Consider the following 20,133-nt stretch of genomic DNA (forward strand, 5'->3'; position numbering starts at 1 on the left):
AGGGGAAGTGTCATGATGGCAGGGGAAAGCATGGCACAAGCAGAGGCTGGGCATCACCTCTTCCACAGCAGGTGGAAAGCAGCAGTAGAATAAATAACATGTTGGCCAGGGGGATCTGGCTGTAACACCCCTAAGCCAGCCCACAACAACACACCTCCTCCAGCAAAGCTCCACCTCCCAATTTGCTCCCACTGGTGGACCCAACTCACACATGAGTTTATGAGGGACAGCTGATTCAAACCACCACGCCCTTATGTGACCAGGATGCAAACAACTCGAGAACCACTGACTTAGGTAGCTTTAGTGACATAATGGCCGATGCTTTTACACCAAAGCTAAGCTCACCCAAAAGCCCAGAAACGTTCCGTTACTTTTAAGACTCGTGACAGTAGTATGAAGCTGACTGACAGACCAACCTTAGGTTGGTGTGAAGGTTGCCCCTTGAGGGGATATACAGTCCATTTGCAATCTTGGTGACTAAGCTGTTGATGAGTCCCTCTGCAGGGCTTTAGAAATGCTACTGTGAGTCTACGGCCACCCCACCATGAATGAGCCTGATCTCATCTGATCTCAGAAGCTAAGCAGGGTTGGGCCGGGTTAGTACTTAGATGGGAGAAATGCTACTGTGACCCAGTCCTGCCACACTTCTGCATTGCTGGGTGTGGAATGAGCCAAGAGGTCAATTCAGGAGGGTGACAAGAAAACCTACCTTCTGGAAATAAAAGTTTCTCTGCTCTCACTCACTGGGTTTGAGGCGAGTGGGAGGTAGGATGGCCCATGGATCAGAAGGACTAACTACAGAATCTTAATAGCCTCTGCTGTACACTGTGGCATTCATACCGTTCATATCTTCCTGCCAGAAGTGCGATTTCTGCATTGCTGGCTTGAAGGCCTCCCACTAGTTGGCAGGAAACTTCTTAAAAAGGGTTGTGCAGGTGGAGTCCTTTCTCTCCAGTGCTTGTGCTGGTTTCAGACCTGCATCACCTCTCCTGCCTACTCCTATTCCTCCCCGCCCCCTTGCCCTCAACCACATGGCTTTGTGAGTTCCAAAGCGAGGTGTGTGGGCTCTGCTCATGCTCCACATGTGGTTATGGTGTCAGTCTGGAAGGTCTTTCACAAAGTGCAGCAGGTGATTCTGAGAAGGAAGATGGTGGTCTGAGGCAGTGAGGGCTGACCTTTCAGTCTCTGTATTAATTACTTTCTGTATTAACTAATTACTTTTGGGTTGTTGTGACCATAGTATCTGACATAAATGATTTACAGGAAGATAGTTTTGTTTTGCATCACAGTTTCAGTCCACCACGATGGGGAAGGGACAGCAAAATAGCTCTTATCATGGTGGCTATTCATATTGCAGTGACCAGAAGACAGAGTGAGATTGGAACCAGTGATGTGAGGTATAATTTTGTCACAGAAGAGAAAGGGAGAGTGGCTTGACAACAGCGTGGTGTTTATTTGGGGTAAGTACCTGTGGAGGAGGTTCAGGCAGAGGATCCAGAGCCCACCTTCTATTCACAGTCTGGGGTAGTCATAGGGCCCTTAGGAAGGAGGAAGTCCCATGATGGGGTGGAAAGTTTTGCAGCTAACCAATCCCATTAGAAGGGGAAGAGAGAATGGCTGGTGCTGATCCCATTAGTGTTACTTGTTTAGAAAGTAATAAAGCCTCTCTTGGCTCAGGATGAGCATAGCATAGGGGTTAGCATGCTGGACACTCAACAGTCATTGTATTACTTAATCCTGTGAACCTCCAGTTTGTTGTCTTGTGACTCAAGAACTGACAAGTGCAGACATGGCAAAGGGGTAAAACAAAAGTTTATCAAAAAAGAAAGTTTAAGTAGGAAGTAAAGCATAAAATCTCCCGGGAGCTGGGAGGTTCCCCTAGCCACCTAGTCACTTACATATAGGCCTTTTATACTCTTAGATATGTAAATGAAGTCTCAAGCCAAGGTGAATTGGATTGGTTACTCTGACATCAGTTTGTGGGAGGTTCCTGATAGGCTGGTGGGTTAGACAAAGGATTGCTTGAACTGTGTGAGCAGGGCTCCTGATAGATTGGTGAGGTAGATAAAGCATTGGATACTTGTCTGAGTAGGCCAGCTGACCTCAGGGCTTTTGACCTTTTGGAAGTCAGGGGGTTTTGTATGTTAGTTCCTAGACTCAGCTTTCTGGACCTATAAAATCTCCGTGCTCACTGGCTCTGTCAGACCTTAGATATCTGCTTATTCTTTTTGGGCCTCTAAACCCAACCAGTTGTCCACAAGATGGGGGCTACTGTACTCCAAACCCCTATAATTAGTAGGAAGGAGGTGAAGGTGACTGCTACTAATTCCATTAGGAGGAAGGAAATAGGGGTGCAAAGTCTCAGCTTAGAGAACAATAACCTATGTCAGTGTGGGGGATTTTTCTCTTGCATGAAGGAGGGTCCTAGAGCTAACCAGGGGCTGGTGTAACTTCCACAGGTCTACTCCTAGTGACTCCAGCTAGGCCCTACCCCCTCATAAAATTTTAAAAACCATCCAAAATAGTGCCACCAGCTGTAGACCAAACACTGAAGACGGGAACCTGTGTGGGACATTTTAGATTTAAACCTCATCATTCTCCGTAGTACTCTCCCCAAGAGCCAAGTTTTCTTGAGGGGACTGTCGTTCCAGCTCCAGGAGCTCATATCCACCTTTTTAGCCCTGGTGGGTGTTGAGCTATTAGTCTGTCACATCAGGGGCACCTTCTAGAAATGCTTGAAACCCCGTTGATGTGACTGAAGCCATGGACTAAGGGTTCTGAGGGTGTGCATATGTACAAGAGGGAACCATCCAACACCTTGCTCAGGCTAGGGCCGGGTTCTGCTTCTTGGACTTGGCAAAAGAGACTGACTCTTTGAAAAGCCACAGAGCAAATCCTGCCTCTGGAGAAAAGAAACATTGGCTCCCAAGACAATTCCTGAAATCCTCTAGTCGGATGCCCTGCGGGAGGGAGTGGCAGAGTGCTGGTGCCCATGCCAGCCCTGGCCTCTCATTCCAGGGGCTCCTTTCCATTGGTAGAGACTGCATGTGAAGCAACAGCAGAGGCTAGACAAAGCCTTGGGAAGGAAAGGTGACCTTCACACAGATGGTGGCATTGGGGTGTGCTCTCAAGAAAGAGGCGCAGCTGTGTGGGGAAAGAGGGACCGCGGACCTGCCATCCAGGCTTGAATGGGAAGGTTGTTGCCTAGATGGATTCGCAGAGACTTTTTTTCACTGGTGATGGAGAGCCCTGAGCTGTTTGGAGCACAGCATGTGGAATGAGGCCCAATTTAAATAAATTTTCTTTATTTTCATGGCAATCAGTTCTTAAAAAGGATCTATTTGGGCACCTGCTGCACACAAAGACTTGATGAAGCATAAACAGAACTGGAGGTAAATGTGGCCCCCAACAAGAATGGACACCGGTAACTCTCGACAAGCGGGGCATGAGGGAGGGTCTACACAGTCCTGTTCTCTGGGAGGTCCCTGCAGTGTCTGCATGCTTTGACCAAAGACAGGAGGAAACAGGGAAACGCTTTGCCCCAACAGGACCCATCCTGAAGTAGCCTTTGATTTGAAACACGAGGGAATTCCTGCAAGCGTGAGGTGGGGAACCAGCCCAGAGCCTGTCAGACTGGCTGGCTGAAGCCTCTGTCTCCTAGAAGAGAGGCAGGGTCAGCCAGTGGGGTCCCCCACAAACTGGGGCTCATATGGCCACGCTGTTGGGAATCCTGTCAGGGGACAAGTAGTAATAGGGGAGCCTTTTGTTTTTGTTGCGCTCAGCGATTGTGCTGACTATAGCCTCCAGGTTCTTGCGGAATCGGTCCATGGCCTCCTTCACGGGCTTCTCGATGAAGTGCTCCTCGGGGTACATGCCCAGGAACAGCTGAGGGTGCACACACACGGAAGGAAAGACAGGTTCAGCTTGAGCGGGGCACAGAGATGGACAGGCCTTGTCCCACTCCTGGAGCCTCCCTGTGGGAGGAAGAGGAAGCATTTCCTCACCTCCCATTGCCTCTACCCTCTGCCCCGTGCCGATATTGCTAAACACAATACACACAGAGGAATGCTACTACAGTCCTGTCATTGGAACACGTGGGTGAACTTGGAGGGCATTATGTTAAATGAAATAAGCCACACATGGAAAGTCAAATGACGTATGTGGAGTATAAAAAATTCCTCTCTCCAGCTGGAAAGATGGCTTAGTGGTTAAGGCGCTTGCCTGCGAAGTCTAAGGACTCAGTTTCAAATCCTCAAGACCCACATAAGCCAGATGCACATGGTGGCACATGCGTTTGGAGTTGGTTTGCAGTGGCTGGAGGCCCTGGTGTGCCCATTTTCTCTCCCTGCTCCCCTTTGTTATCTGCCTCTTTCTCAAATAAATACATAAAATACCTTTTTAAAAAAATTCGTCTCTCATAGAAGTTACCAGAAGGTCAGGAAGAAACAACAGAGGAGGGAAAAGGGCCCGTGGGTTCAAAGTTAGGAGGACTGGGGGGCTGGAGAGATGGCTTAGCGGTTAAGCGCTTGCTTGTGAAGCCTAAGGACCCCGGTTTGAGGCTCGGTTCCCCAGGTCCCACGTTAGCCAGATGCACAAGGGGGCGCATGCGTCTGGAGTTCGTTTGCAGTGGCTGGAGGCCCTGGCGTGTCCATTCTCTCTCCCTCTATCTGTCTTTCTATGTCTGTCACTCTCAAATAAATAAAAAATGAACAAAAAAAAATTTAAAAAAAAGGTAGGAGGACTGAAGTCTAGTAGTGTAACCTATACTTCATAACCAGAAGATTCTGAATGTGCTCATAAAGAAATAATTATGTTGGAAACGATGGATACACCAAATCCCATCACTGATAATTACCCACTGTATACATGCGTCAGTATATCACACTGCATCAGCAACACGTAAATTATAATGTGTCAATCAGAAAATGAAATTTAAATAATGCAAATGACACCTCCAACCCTTTTCCCTAAGGAAGACTCCGGGACTGGGCTTTAAACTGTAAATGTAACTGCCTCACTGCCAGGTGATATTAGCAAGGTCAAGTCAGGGCACAGGCGAACGTGGAGGTAGGGAGGGTCTCTGCTGTGGTGGTGGCGGCAGGATGCCCGACCTACACAGCCATCTTCCCCCTTGGCCTCCAGGCATTTAGGGGCTCTGGGGTGCTGAGGAGTGGAAAACAGGAAGCGGGGCTGCACTGTTGGGGTGGTGTGCTCATTTCCTTGCTCACACACATTTGCCGCTAACAATTTAAAAATGACTGGGTGAGGGCTGGAGAGATGGCTTAGCGGTTAAGGCACATAGCTACGAAGCCTAAGGACCCAAGTTCGATTCTCCAGGTCCCATGTAAGCTAGATGCACACGGTGGCACATGTGTCTAGAGTTCGTTTGCAGTGGCTGGAGGCCCTGGCGCACCCATTCGCGTAATCTCTATCTCTTGTCTCTCCTTCTCTCCGTCTCTAATAAATAAATAAATAAAAATAAATCTTAAAAAAGCAACTGGGTGATTAAATCAGAGTTGCAGGGGGGGGGGGGGCGCCCTAAAGGTGGTGATGTGATTTGGGCTTTAGTTTGCTTGAGAGTAAGGCTTGGCATTCTTTGGCCAAGGAATTTTCTCTACTAGTAACAGCTCCTTGTGTCATACTGAAACCTAGGGACCAACATCTTAGCAAGTGTGAAGTTGCCTGAACTGGGGTCCCCGGTTCGGAAGAGCAATACCAAAACGCTGCAGGGGGCTGTGACCACCAAGACAGCAGGTTGGAGCAGCTGCCAGTGTCTGGTGGGAACCGGGAAGCTTTTACTGTGGCGTTTCCAGAAAGGCAGCTCCATGGAAGAGCTTGCTCAAGAGCTGGAGGCAGGCATCCCTCACCACCCTCCGGGGACAGGAAGCAAGCAGAGCCCGTGTGCTCCCTATCATCCCTAGTCTGAGGTATCATCCCTAGTCTGAGGACCTGGGGGGCTCTTGCAAACCCCTTTGGCCCGCTTCACTCCTAGGGGTCGGGATTCCGGGTCGGCGGTGACCTTGTCCGAGCTGGAGTTACAAAACCCCCGGAGGTTGAGGGATGGAGTAAACCTGGGGTGCACCGCGCTGACCTCCCTTCTGATCTCACCTCGTTTTCCTGGAACTGGCTGAGCGCCCACACTGCACCTAGATGCCAGCACGAGCGGCCGCGGTCGGGCAGCGTGTCCACTATCTGCTCGATGGTCACCACGCCCTTAGCCGTGGGCGGCGGAGCCCGCATGGTCGGGGGGGCATTGGGGATCCAGGAGCACCAGTCATACTGCCGAGGGGACACGGCCAGCATGGGTACCCGCGAGGCCCAGGGCCCACCGCGCCCGCCCCGCACAGGTCTGACCGGAAGCCACGCCCGCATCTCTGATGTCCCCACCCCTTCACCTTGCTGTCCACCCCTCCTTTCCCCACTCTCCAGGCCCTCGCCTTCCAGAAGTTCCAGTCCCTTCCTCCCTGGATCTCACCCCCAAGCTCCCAACCCTCCTTCCTGGGTCCTGGCCAGAGACCTCAGGGATTCCTCGCAGGCCCCTGGCCAGGACGGTGGCAGCGGGAGGAGGAGAGGGGTCCAGGACACCTGCGTGAGTCCCCACCAGGGGACTGTCCCGCCCCAGCCTACCTGGCCGAAGTTCACAGCCGCGTGCTGGGCTGAGGCCGTGAAGATCACCACGGTCAGGTATTCGGACAGCTTCTCCCTGCTCTTGATGGACTTGGGGAAGCCTAGGATGGAGCCAAGGCCTGAACCCTGCCCAGTGAGGGACGCCCTGCCCGCCCCCCAGTCCTGGCCCCTCACCCAAGTGCTCCAAGAGCACCGTGGGCAAGACCCTCGGCGAGGTGAGTAGGTGGCCTCTCCTAGGGAGGTACGTGGACTGGTGGCTCCTGCCCCAGGGGCATATATGCCTGCACCAGCCAGCACCATGAGAGGTGTTGGCAGAGCCTAGGAGACAGCTGCCTACCTGAGGCCTTCCTGCCCCGCATGCCGTACACGTAAACGTCCTTCACGAAGTCCTGCAGCTCCTGGTCTTCCTCCACCACCTGGTCGCTCTCGTAGTAGATGCCCACCACCTCGGCTGTGAACCTGGCTCAGGAGGACCGGGGTAGTGGGGGCCGGGCAGGTGGACTCAGGGCTCCACTGGGTATCACCACCCTCCCTTAACACCCGACCTGGAGCCAGGCTGTCCCCCCCCACCATAAAGACCCTGCCCCCTTCCGCACCCCTTCCTGGTACTCACATCAGGATGGCCTCCCACACCAGCATCCCGTCATCACGGTAGAAATAGTAGGGGATATCTTTGGTGCTGTCCATTCCCCGGGCCTTGATGGCCTCCGGGAAGCACAGGGAGGCGTAGGTCAGCTCCTGAACAGCCTTCTGTACCATCTGCACGTGCCCTCCGCCTCCAGTGGCATTGGCCTGGGGGAGGACAGAACCTCTGAGCTGCGACACTTCCCTCTCTGAATCCTTGAGAGTCTGGGAGGGCAGTGGGGTGGCTGGGCACAGAGGACCCGGCCTGTGTCCTATAAGGTGAGATGGGAGGACTGTTTACTCAGCAAAAAGCCAAGGTCCTGTCTCTTGAGGAGGTGACAGAGAGCAGCCCCCCCCCCCACCATCCAATTCAAGGGGCACTGCGCAGCTGCAGGAGGCTAAGCTCCTGGGCAGGGCAGGGCGGTCAGGTAGCTGGGGAGAGGTCATAGGTTGGGAGGCCCTGTCCCCATTGTCTAGCTGGTTGCAGTCAGGAAGGCAGGGGTGTGGTAATACGGGAGGAATCACTAGCATCTTGGTATATGTGTGTGCCTGTGGGATGAGTGGGCCGTAAATCTCTGGAGACTGGGAGAGAGGAGGGACCTAAGGGGGTGACAGGAAGGCAACAAAGGAAGGAAGACCTGGCACACTGAGAAAGGGGAGCTCTCTGTGGTTGGCAGAAGGGGCTGGAACCTGCCACCCTCACGTGGGAGGTGCGAGTGGAAGCCACAAGGCAGAGTTCTTCCAGGCTCCGAGGGATCAGGACCCACCTTGTCAAAGAGGCCGTACTCACAGATGAGCTGCTCACGGGCCTTGGTGTTGATGGCGATGGTGAACCTCACGTGGGCTACCAGCAGCTGGGTGGGAGAGAAGAAACATCAGCCCACGGGGTGGGAAAAGGAAGGAGAGTGGCCGACTCACTCGTCTCTTTCAAACTCTACTTCCCCGAGCCAGCCAGGCTCTGTGCCAGGCCCCAGCTCCTGTCCTTGCTAGGGGAACCAACAAGCGCCCAGCTTCCTCCCTTGACTCTGTTCCCACCTCTCCAGGGTTGCCTCCCTGCTGCCCACTTCCAGTCATGGTCCCCCTGCCAGAATGCCAGCTCCCCTCCCGAGAGCCCTCCCCCTGCCTTGGGGTACCACTGTGGACAGCTGTACCTTGAAAATGGGGTGCACTGCGGGCAGCTGGCGGTACATGGCAATACCAAACACCTCTGACACCAGGTGTGTGCGCAGAAGGTGGGTGATGGTCTGGTGGACGTGAAAATCACTGGACCGCACCCAGATTTTGGCCAAAAGCCAGTCATATTTTGCATCCGAAGGGAGAAAAATGGGGTTCTCTTCTCCTGGGGTTTGGTTGAGCTGACATGTTGGGGAAAGAAAACACAGTGCTGAGAGAACCTGCCCTCTCAGAAGATTCCAGAAGTATCCAAATGACTTCAACAATGATTTCCCAATCACGAAAAGACTATTCAGGGCCACGGAGGGTCCCAGTGACACACCACTTGCAACCTACAGGACCGCGTTGATTGACAGTCCTTGTGCACTCCAGGCTCCTGAGCTGTGATTTGGGTACAGTGATTGCTCATGAAGTTGGTAGGGAACCCCACAAAAGGCCCCATGCAGATATTGAAAGGAGTGAATGACCTCACCCCTCTCCTGTCTGGCCCTCTGGCCCCTCCTCCCATATCTCCTGTTGCAGCTTGGTGGCCTCTGGCCTTCTCTTGGCCCTGAATGCTGGTCTTCTGTAACATCTGCCCTGGTGCCTTCAGTGGGCTTCTCGCTGTGGGGGCCTCCTGCTGCCAAATCTCCCAGATTAGGGTTTGTAGATGAACGTTGACCTTCCTGAGCTCCAGCCCCCAAACCAGACACACACACACACACACACACACACACACACACACACAGAGAGAGAGAGAGAGAGAGAGAGAGAGAGAGAGAGAGAAGAGAGAGCAAGCTCAGGCCCAGCTTGCCTCTGCCTTTCCAGCTCCATTCTACACTGGGGCCAAGTGATTTCTCTGTAAAATGCAAAGTGTGTGTTAATCCATTCTTGAAAAAAGTCAACTCAGTGCCAGAAAATAAGGTCCTAAATTCCTTAGTGATTTTCTGTTTTGTTTTGTTTTGTTTTGTTTTAAAGCAGAGTCTCACTCTAGCCCTGGAAATCACTCTGCAGCCCAGGCTGGCCTCGAACTCACAGTGATTCTCCTACCTCATTTCGCTGATGCTGGGCTTTAAAGATGTGTGCTACCACGCCCTTAGTATTTTGCCTGTTGTGTTTTGTCTCTTCCACCAGGTAAGGACATGGACAGCAGCTACGTGGCTAACTGTGTGTGTGTGTGTGAGCATGCTTGTACACTACCACGGGTCAAACTTAAGAACTCACCCATGCTAGGCAAGTGCTATAACACTGAGCCACGCTCCCAGTCCTCAGACATTGATTTTTTTACCAAGTTCCACTTTAGCAGTGAGACCTACTTGGAGCCATATGTCAGGGAGGCTTTGGGCCGTGGCATTTCCAAGGAGCTGGGGGAACTCTGTGCCAGATGCAGGTGCCACAGCCAGGAGCAGCTGGCAAGGGGTTTGGCTGGCCTTTCGGTGCTTGGAGAGACCCATGTGACTCCAGCTGTCTCCTCTCTGCTTCTTGATTGTGGACACAAGTGACCAGCGGCTTGGTGCTTCCGCTGCCATGTCCTTCCTTCCTCGATGGACGGTGCCTCCTCAAACAGTGCTAGGACGAGCCTCTCCTTTGAACTGCTTGTCAGGCACAGTGTCACAGCAATGAAAAAGGCGACTAATACAGGTGTCTTTCTTATCTATAGCTCCCCTCAAAATAGCATTGTACAATATAATGCAAACCACACATGAAATTCAACATTTTAGGGAAGCTACATTTTATTTATTTTTGTTTTACTTCTATTCTTTCTTTCCTTCCTTACTTCTTTCTTTCTTTCTTCCCTCCCTCCCTCCCCTTCCTTCCTTCCTTCCTTCCTTCCTTCCTTCCTTCCTTCCTTCCTTCCTTCCTTCCTTCCTTCCTTCCCTCCCTCCCTCCCTCCCTCTCTCCCTCCCTCCTTCCCTCCCTCCCTCCCTCCCTCCCTCCCTCTCTCCTTCCTTTTCTTCCTTTCCTTCCTTCTTTCTTTCTTGTTAGGAAGCTGCACTATAAAACATAAAAGAAAACAGCGAAATTTAGGTGAATGATATAATTTCACTTTGCCCACAGTATGCAAGATATTATCAACATGACATGGATCTAAAACTACTGCATGACACCTTTCACTCATTCTAAGTCTTTGCATTCTGTCATTTACTTCACATTTTACAGCAGGCCTCGGTCTGGACTGGCTGAGTCTCAGGAACTCCAGGGCCCTGACGTGCTGATAAGCCTGAGCCACTGTTTCCCAGGTAGGGAGAAAAACAGCTTTACTGATGAAAACAAGGGAGGAGTAGGGAGAGCAGCAGGTGACCTTGACAATCTTCTTGTTGAATGCTCCTGATTGGGACGTGTCTATTTTTAACTATCAGAGAATCTCAGATGAAATTTGAATGATCAAGTCTACTTGACACATTTAGAGGGCCTGAGAGCTCTATGCCAGTGTTCTCATGGACCAGTGGTCTTGCCTCTTTTTTTGTTGGGGGGAGGGCAAAGGAGGGGTTCGCAGTGGAATCTCACTCTAGCTTAGCCCAGGCTGACCTAGAATTCACTATGTAGTTTCAAGCTGGCCTCAAACTCATGGTAATCCTCCTGCTTCTGCCTCCCAAGTGCAGGGGTTATAGGCATGTGCCTGCCATCACGCCTCTTTTAAATAGGCTCAGAGTTCAGGGTCTCCGGGGCCCCCACTCATTTGCATGAGCTGCCCGGCCCTCACATCTGCTGCTGTGTCCTGAGTCCTAGAGTGCCTGGAACAGCTCGGGCACCTTGGCACACAGTCCCGACGCATTCCTTCACATGCGTTGGACTTTACCCATAGGTTCATTAATCCTCACCATGACCTGGCCAAGAGGGCGTTCCTGGATGTTTCCATTTTGGAAATGGAGGAAGTGAGGCACCTAGTGGTTAAGCGGCTCCCCAGGTCACACAGGAAAAAGCAGAGCCCAGGGGGGTCACTTGGTGCTCCGTCCACTGTATCCCTACCATGGGACCTACTTGGTCTGACCGCGCCACGGACTTTTTCAGTTTTTCACCTCACCTTGTGCCTTGACCTCCCAAGCTTCCTCCACAGCCTCCAGGTCCTAGCCTGCAGGACTCCAGAAGATATTCTGGACAACTTATTGACATTATTTTATTTTATTTTTAAAATTTTATTTTATTTTTTTAAATTCAATTTTATTTTATTATTTTATTTTATTTTTTGAGGTAGGGTCTCACTCTAGTCCAGGCTGACCTGGAATTCACTCTGTAGTCTCAGGGTGGCCTCGAACTCAAGGTGATCCTCCTACCTCTGCCTCCCGAGTGCTGGGAAAAGGCGTGAGCCACCACGCCTGGCTTGCATTATTTTAAGTATATATATATATTTGGGGGGGGGGAGTAAGGAAGTAGCTTTTCATTTCTGGTTAGAAGATGCTCACTAGTCAAAATAACTCACAGTCATTCCAGAAGAGCTCAAGATGACTGAGCATCACCTCATAGCAGTGGTCTGACTGCCACCTTCTGGGGAGTCTGCTTCCATAGGTCTTTGCGTATGTGCATATTTGCTGTCTAGCTGAATCCGATTATAAGCAACTTCTGCCACTTTTTAGTGTTCATTTGCCTCCCACTGGGCCCTTGTAGCCAATCTGGTGACCGTGTGTCTGTTCTGTGTCTCACCACGTCCACACATCTGTCCCTGTACAGTGTGAGGTCTCTTTCCTTCATTTTACATAAATGAGGTCACGTCATCTAGACCCATGTCTTGTTTCTCTAGCTTGGTAAGCCTCGTAGTAACCATTCCAAGTCTGGTGGTTTGGCATGGGGGGAGGGTTACCTTCTCTGAACTCTCACTAGCTTCAGGCTGTCTGCAGCATAGCACCCCAACAACACTACTGGGCTCCTCCTACATGCAGCCCCATTGTTCTCAGAAAGGCTCATTCTGCTCCTGCAGTCTTGGCCTGGAACCTTCCAGTCCTTTCACGGAGCCTGGCCATTTTTTTTTTTAAATTTTTATTTATTTATTTGAGAGCGACAGACACAGAGAGAAAGACAGAGAGAGGGAGAGAGAGAGAATGGGCGCGCCAGGGCTTCCAGCCTCTGCAAACAAACTCCAGACGCGTGCGCCCCCTTGTGCATCTGGCTAACGTGGGACCTGGGGAACTGAGCCTCGAACCGGGGTCCATAGGCTTCACAGGCGAGCACTTAACCGCTAAGCCATCTCTCCAGCCCGAGCCTGGCCATTTTTATTCCTGGCTTGGAGAACACAGGGTCTTCCCACGGCCCAACCTGAAATTTAGATCTCAGTTCTTCAGCCTGGTCTTTGTTTTGAGCGGGAGTAGCGTTTACTGATTCCAGAGCTTGAGTATCTTGGGTATCTGCTCCCCTGAAATGTTGGGTGACAAGTACATGGGGTCACACCGGCTGTTTACATGAAATCTGGAGATTCAAACTGTGGTGGCCCTTATGCTTGTAAGGGGGTGCACTTAACCACTGAACCATCTCTCCAGCCCACTTTTACTTTTGCCTTGAATTTGCCATCCTCCTGCCTCAGTCTCCCAAGTTCTGGTTTGAACTCAAGTTCCCCCAAAGCAGCTGCCTTTACTTCAAACAAGGCGATTGACTGATAACTTCAGTGATTTTATGGAGGTGGAAAGTTGCAGATTCAGAGCTAAGTTATCTTAGGCTCTTTTTAGTCCCTTTAACAGCCCATTATTTCCCACCTCTGTGTTTGATATAACATCCTGTTGCTATCAAGTGAAACATTTTGAATGCATTAACAGACCACTAGCTTCTATCAACCCAAAGGCTAAGAGGGTGTCATCTGGGGCCTAGAGCAGAGATTTCCTTGCTTTGCTGTACCCCGCTGTGGGAGTTTGAATGCATGTCCCCCAAAGACCCAGGTGCTTTATTAAAATCGAGTTTACAGCTTCACCCCCTCACATGCTGGGCGGCGGTGGTGGTGGGGACGCATGTCCCTGGAGCCTGATGTGATTCCCAGCCTCAAGGTATGCAGAGAACAGTCTGCCTGGGCACCTGCTGCTTCCTGCAGTTCCTTGCTGTGTTTTTAAAAAATATTTTAATTTATTTATTTGTAAACAGAGAGAGCAATAGAGGACAGACAAGAGAGAATGAGCATGCCAGGGCTTCTAGCTCCTGCAAGTGAACTCCAGATACATGTACCGCTTTGTGCATCTGGCTTTATGTGGGGACTGGGTGACCAAATGCGATTTGTTAGGCTTTTCAGGTAAGCGCCTTAAACTGCTACGTCACTTCTCTAGCCTTGCCTTGCTGTTTTGCTGCCCATTTATTTGTTTTTGCTCATGGTGCTGGCTGGCTGCTGCTGGTTTTCTCTCTTCTTAGGTCTGTGAAAGGGGGCCAGCCTCTTCTGCCATTATGGAGCTTCCCCTGGATCTGTGAGCTTCCATAAATCTCTTCCTACCATAAACTATGACTGGTTTGGATGTTCATCCCAGCCACGTGGAGCTGACTACAACACTCACCTACCTGAAGTCTCTACCAATGTATTTGAAAAGTATCTTCAGGGCTGGAGAGATGGCTTAGTGAAGCCTAAGGACCCATGTTCAACTCTTCAGGTCCCATATAAGCCAGCTGCACAAAGTGATGCAAGTGTGTAAGGTCGCATCAGCACACACATCTGGAGGTCTATTGCAGTGGCTGGAGACCTTGGTGCGCCAACACACTCTCTCTCTCTTGCTCTCTCTCTCTCTTGCATAAAAGAAAGGACATTCTGTTGGGCTTGCCTCAAAAAATAAAAGTATCTTAGCCAGGCATGGTGGTGCATGCCTTTAATCCCAGCACTTGGAAGGCAGAGGTAGGAAGATTGCCATGAGTTCAAGGCCACCCTGAGACTACATAGTGAATTCCAGGTCAGCCTGGGCTAGAGTGAGACCCTACCTTGAAAAACCAAAAAAAAAAAAAAAAAAAAAGTGTCTTGATTTATGACTCTGTTTTTTTCTATTCCTATAAATGTACAAAACTTCATGAAACTGTTACCACATTGGGATTTGGAATTTGGGGTAACCCAAATATGTGTTCCAAGGTCATGCTCATTCATATTTGGTTCGATAATAAACTATCTTGTATCCTCTTTGAAGTGAGAACTAAGCTGGAGAGATAAGTCAGTGGTTAAAGGCACTTGCTTGCAAAGACTGACGGCCCAGATTCAATCCCTCAGTACTTATATAAAGCCAGATGCACAAAGTGACACACGCATGTGGGGTTTGTTTGCAGAGGCAAGAGGTCCTAGTGAACCCATACTTGCTCTCTCTCAAATAAATAAATAACAATTAACTTATTGAGGTGAGAACTGTGCTTTTCTGTTAACAGTAGGCATGTGCCATCATACCCAAGTCAAAATTGGTATTTTTGGGTTGGAGAGGTGGCTTAGAGGTTAAGGTAAAGCCTAAGGACCCATGTTTGACTCTCCAGATCTCACATAAGCCAGACGCACAAAAGGTGAGGCAAGTGCAAGGTCACACATGCCCACTAGGTGGTACAGGCATCTGGAGTTCATTTGCAATAGCTGAGGCCCTGGCTTGCCAATTCTCTCTCTCTCTAAAATAAAAATTGATATTTTATGATACACACACACACACATGCACACACACACACACACATATATACACACACTTTTTTTTTCAAGGTAGGTTCTCACTCTAGTCCAGGTTGACCTGGAATTCACTATGTAGTCTCAGGGTAGCCTTGAACTCATGGCAATCCTCCTACCTCTGTCTCCCAAGTGCTGGGATTAAAGGCATGTGCCACCATGCCTGGCCCTGATATATTGTTTTTAACTGTTCAATATCAAGTTATTATATATTTCTATGTATATCTTTTAAAATGATCACAGTTTTGGGCTGGCAAGATTGTTCAGTGGTGAAGGTGCTTGTCTTCAAAGCTTAATGACCTGCGTTCGATTCTCCAGCACCCACATGAAGCTAGATGCACAGAGTGGCACGTGCATCTGGAGTTTGCACTGGCTGGAGCCCCTGGCATGCTCATTCATTCTCATTCTCTCTCTCCTTGCAAATAAACAGAATAAAAAATGATGACAATTTTTCTGGATACAAGCATTATATTTTGTTGGCAGCACAGAAAAAGGCTATGGGTTTGTCCAGACACTTGGTTTAATAAACTTATTAATTTTAATAGCTTTAAAAACGAAAATCTCCTATGTCTTGCTAGTCATGCCATCCTATGATTACCAGAGAAGACAATGTTTAGTGTCTGTGTGCTCAGTGGAACCCAGGGTCCTGAGTGTGTCAGGCATGTGCTCTACCATGGAGCTACATGTCTAGCCAGTCCCTGTTCATTTAGAGTTTGTATATTAATGATTTTGTTATAACATGTGATAAGATCTCTACAACAATGTTAAATTCAAATGTGATCAACTTTGGGAGGGGAATTGCTGGGAATCAACCAGCCTCAAGAAGGTCTATCTAAAGCTAGGCATGGTGGTGCACATCTTTAATCCCAGCACTCGGGAGGCAGACGTAGGAGGATCGCCGTGAGTTCGAGGCTACCCTGAGACTACAGAGTGATTTCCAGGTTGGCCTGGGTTAGAGGGAGACCCAACCTCAAAAAACAACAACAACAAAAAAAAAACATGAACAAACAAACAAACAAAAAGAAGATCTATCTATCTACCTACCTGTCCATGAATGTTGTCAGAAAAACGGATTTCACTGTGACGTTTTCAGACATGCACCTTTCTTTTTCCCTTTTTCTTTGGCATCTCCCACCAAAGTGTGTGCTCAGTGGGCTGCTCCAGGCTGCTCACATACACAGAACCACAAACACACATACACACCCACTACCCTCTCATTCTCTCTACGAGGAGGTCTCTTTCTTTCTTTTTACCTTTCCTTTTACTTTTATTCTGTATAAAATATAACAGGTTATACTCTTTAATCTCCTCAGATAGACATGGTGATCCATCAAAACCTAGCAAAACAGAAATCCAGAGGCTACAGAGATCTCAACACAAATTCAGACTACCAACGGGCCTCCATGGATCAGGGTAGGCATTGAGGACGGGCAGGCGGAAAGACTGTCGGAGGTCTCTGTTTGGACCTTTCAAAGAACCAGATTTTAGGTGTGTTGTCCTCTGGCTTTCATTTGTACAGGTCTTTACAGTTTTCAGAAGAGGAAGGAGTGTCAGGAACCTCCTGTAGCTTGTCCCAAACCCCTTCTTGTGCAAGCAAGTACGTGGCAGAGCTGAGCTGTACACCAGATCCTTGGCTCCAGGTTGTTCTGAGAGCATTTGTCTGTGGTAACCTGTCTGCCCCCGGACATCTCCCGGTGATGATTTCTTGCCCATGTCTCCTGTCTCTTCACTTTCTGTTTCTGTTTCTCACATAACTGGTTTCCTCTGATAACAGGCTAGGGACCACTGGGGGTTGGGATGTGAGTGACCTCTGAGAGACTGGGGCTGGGCATTGGGATCTACAGCCAAACAGCTGGTTTGAATCCAAGCTCTGTGGCTGACTGTGTGCACCTGTGTCTGTTTCCTGATCTAGGTAAGATGATTGACATCAGTCAGGTCGTGGTAATGGCTACATGAACGATTACAAGCCAGTGGCCAATTAAGTCCCCTCCTTAGAATCTGGGCAACGTAATATTCAATACAGGCATCTCTCTCCAGTGATCCATTTTTATGCTGCACTGAATAGAATGAAACCTCTAAATCGCCTCCCTATTGGTCCAGAGGTTTATTTGTAGCCAGGGAATTTTCTGAAGAAATGGAAAATAAATCCCAGTTTAGTACCTCCTTAGCTTTTGGCTAAGGTCAAAGTGCAGCCTCTGTCCTCAGCTTCAGATGTAGCATCTGTCGGGTGTTCTTAACTTCCCAAGGGCAAGGGATTTTGGACGATGAAAGTTAACCCTGCACATCCAGCTGTTATTCATATAACGTCCCAGGCATTGTTGGCTGAATGCTTATCTATCCATCCACCATGGAATGTGTCCCTGAACAAGCCCTGCCTTCACCCCCTCCTACCCCAGGGACCTTCATTTAGTTCAGTCCGGCTTGTTTTTGTCATATATTACTATACGCCAGCTCTCACAGTGTGGGGAGATAGCCCTGTGCTCACTTGCCTCCCCAGGAGCCCTCCACAGCTTTTGGGGATGTTCGAATCCACAGGTGTGGAAGACAGTGTCTCGGGATCGAGCAGGTTCCCAGTGCTGTTCAGTGGCTTCTGTCTCCAGCTCAAGTCAGAGCTTCACCTGTGTAACTTCTACAGACATGTTGATTTGGGAGCCATGCTCAGTTCAAGGAGCTGGGGAAGACACGCAGCATGCCACCCAGGGCACACTCTCCTGAGCGTTCCTGGCGCCATCAGGAGGCTTCTGATGTGTGCGTGGAGAGCTGAACCTGTTTTCTCTTACATAGTAGGCAGTGAGTCCTAATATCTTTTTTTTTTTTTTTAAAGAAAACCCATATGCAAGTATGGACATTCTTTTTTAAAATTTTTAAATTTATTTTTATTTGAGAGCAACAGACAGAGAGAGAAAGAGGCCGATAGATAGATAGAGAATGGGCATGCCAGGGCCTGTAGCCACTGCAAAGGACTTCCAGACGCATGCGCTCCTTGTGCATCTGGCTAACGTGGGTCCTGGGGAATCGAGCCTCGAACCGGGGTCCTTAGGCTTGACAGGCAAGCACTTAACTGCTAAGCCATCTCTCCAGCCCTCTTTTTTTTTTTTTAACATTTTCTCTTTTTAAATATTTTATTTTTATTTATTTATTTGAGAGAGAGAACAAGGCAGAGGGGGAGAGAAAGAGAGAGAGAGAGAGAGAGAGAGAGAGAGAGAGAGAGAGAGGGAGGGAGGAGGGAGGGAGGGAGAATGAACATGCCAGGGCTTCCAGCCACTGCAAATGTACTCCATATTCATTTGCCACCTTGTGCATCTGGTTTATGTGGGTACTGGGGAATCAAACCTAGGCCCTTTGGCTTTGCAAGCAAGCCCCTTAACCACTAAGCCATCTCTCCAGCCCATGAGTCCTAATATCTTATTTCCTCTTCAGCTTGAGTGAAGGAACTGTGAGGCAGAACTGTCTGTGCCCCACCCCACCTCCAGAGGAGTGGACAGGGCTGCCCGGAAGCTCCTCTCCTGGCCCCTATTGCCAAGGGCCAAGCCTTACGGAAGGGCTGGAGTTGAGTCTCCTACCTGGATGGCAATGGGGACAATCTTGTTGGCCAGGTTCTTGTAGAGCAGACAGATAGGCGCGGCCAGGAACTGGTGTGTGCAAGGGTCTGTCTTGTTGGCGTCAATGCCTTCAAGGAGCACATAGTCCACAATGAAGATGTTCCCTTGCTGCAGAAGGCAGAGAAATGTGTCCAAAGCACTCTCCACAGAGATGTATCTAAGGGTCCAAGCCAGGGGGTCGGAAGTGGGTGGGCACTGATAATCTTTGGGGCCCCTCTTCTCTCTGAAACTCAAGGTATTAGCAGGCACTTTGAAACTGCTTTTGCTGAACTGCACAGGCTCCTCCCTTGGACGCACAAGGATGAAGTACTGCTACATCTGCTTTTATTTTGTGTCTGGGTTTATTTTTACTTTGGGTCAGACTCCTGCTTTCCTCTGCAGGCCAGCATGTTAACCACTCAAGGAGTGATTGTCTCATCCCATTCTCCCTCAAGGCCAAAGACACAAGCCTGCAGCCACCTTGGCTTCCAGGAATGGCAAAAGCCGTAGCAGGACAGATGCCAGCCCCCCCCCCCCCCGCCGCCCCCTAGATAAGAGTAATTGTCCAAGGGGCAAGGCGGTGCCCTGGAGCAGAAATAATCACTATTTAGGAACCAGATTGATCCTCCTGAGCAATGATGGCAGTAACAATAAGGACTTCTTCTTTTGTCTTTTTTGGCTTTTGGAGGTAGGGTCTCACTCTAGCCCAGGCTGACCTGGAATTCACTCTGTAGTCTCAGGGTGGCCTCGAACTCACGCGATCCTCCTACCTCTGCCTCCCGAGTGCTGGGATTAAAGGCGTGCGCCACCACGCCCGGCAAAAATAAGGACTACTTTAGACAAGTTGTGGAACCGAAGCTGAGTAGCCAGGCCACACCTTAAACAGGTCTATTTAATTATGCAGACCTCTTGCCCCTTTGCCCCAGTTCCCTATTTAAATCCCAAATCTCATGTCAGTACCCCAAGATGGACCCCGGGCCACTAAAACCCTTTATCTGTTCTCCCTAATGAGGCCTTACTGACTAAGTGCCCCCTTTTCACCATTTTTTTTTTTTTTGTGTCTCTCTAGTCGGTGTAGGAGGCTGGACTTTTCACCTAAAAGTTCCCTTACAAGTGGAGGTCCGAGTTTAAAGCTCTTGGTTCTCCAAGGAGAGTTTCCCAGCTAAGATAAAGGGCTGCTAATGCCTAGCTCAGGTTGCTCTGGAAGGACATCCTGTAGAGAGTTCCTTCTACCGGCAGGTGGCGCTGCAGGACTTCATTTCCATAAAGTTCAACAGGACGCACATGAGCCAAGGTCAGCCTCCTCCTCTCAAAAGGGAGGAAAGTGGATTGCTATCTGTGAACTGTGGGGGACCATGGGGTTCTATGGAGCACACGGGGAGACGGCCGGCAGGCACAGAGGTCTGCCAGAGCAGATGGGGAGCTCCTGCAGGACTGGCATGCTTGGGGTAAGAAGCTGAGACTGGGCACTTGGTGGGGCACCTGGTCGAAGTCAAAGGGCTGGCTGATTCCGGGTGCTGCGAGCGCACCCCGACACAAAACTAGTGCACCTGGACC

General features: G+C 49.8%; 1 protein-coding gene across 1 annotated transcript in view; it reads right to left on the reverse strand.

The window, feature by feature from the left end:
* Positions 1-3,319: 3,319 nt before the first annotated feature.
* Positions 3,320-20,133, reverse strand: part of Alox5 (arachidonate 5-lipoxygenase) — a 57,513-nt gene continuing 40,699 nt past the window's right edge. The window contains exons 7-14 of the mRNA XM_004658052.2: positions 18,559-18,705; positions 8,403-8,606; positions 8,019-8,105; positions 7,241-7,419; positions 6,965-7,086; positions 6,628-6,728; positions 6,109-6,279; positions 3,320-3,885 (exon numbers count right to left, since the gene is read on the reverse strand). Of these exons, the coding sequence (XP_004658109.1) occupies positions 3,706-3,885; positions 6,109-6,279; positions 6,628-6,728; positions 6,965-7,086; positions 7,241-7,419; positions 8,019-8,105; positions 8,403-8,606; positions 18,559-18,705 (1,191 nt within the window). The 3' untranslated portion in view covers positions 3,320-3,705. The remainder of the gene's footprint in view (positions 3,886-6,108; positions 6,280-6,627; positions 6,729-6,964; positions 7,087-7,240; positions 7,420-8,018; positions 8,106-8,402; positions 8,607-18,558; positions 18,706-20,133) is intronic.

Source organism: Jaculus jaculus, chromosome 18, assembly GCF_020740685.1.
Source record: "Jaculus jaculus isolate mJacJac1 chromosome 18, mJacJac1.mat.Y.cur, whole genome shotgun sequence".
NCBI lineage: Eukaryota > Metazoa > Chordata > Mammalia > Rodentia > Dipodidae > Jaculus > Jaculus jaculus.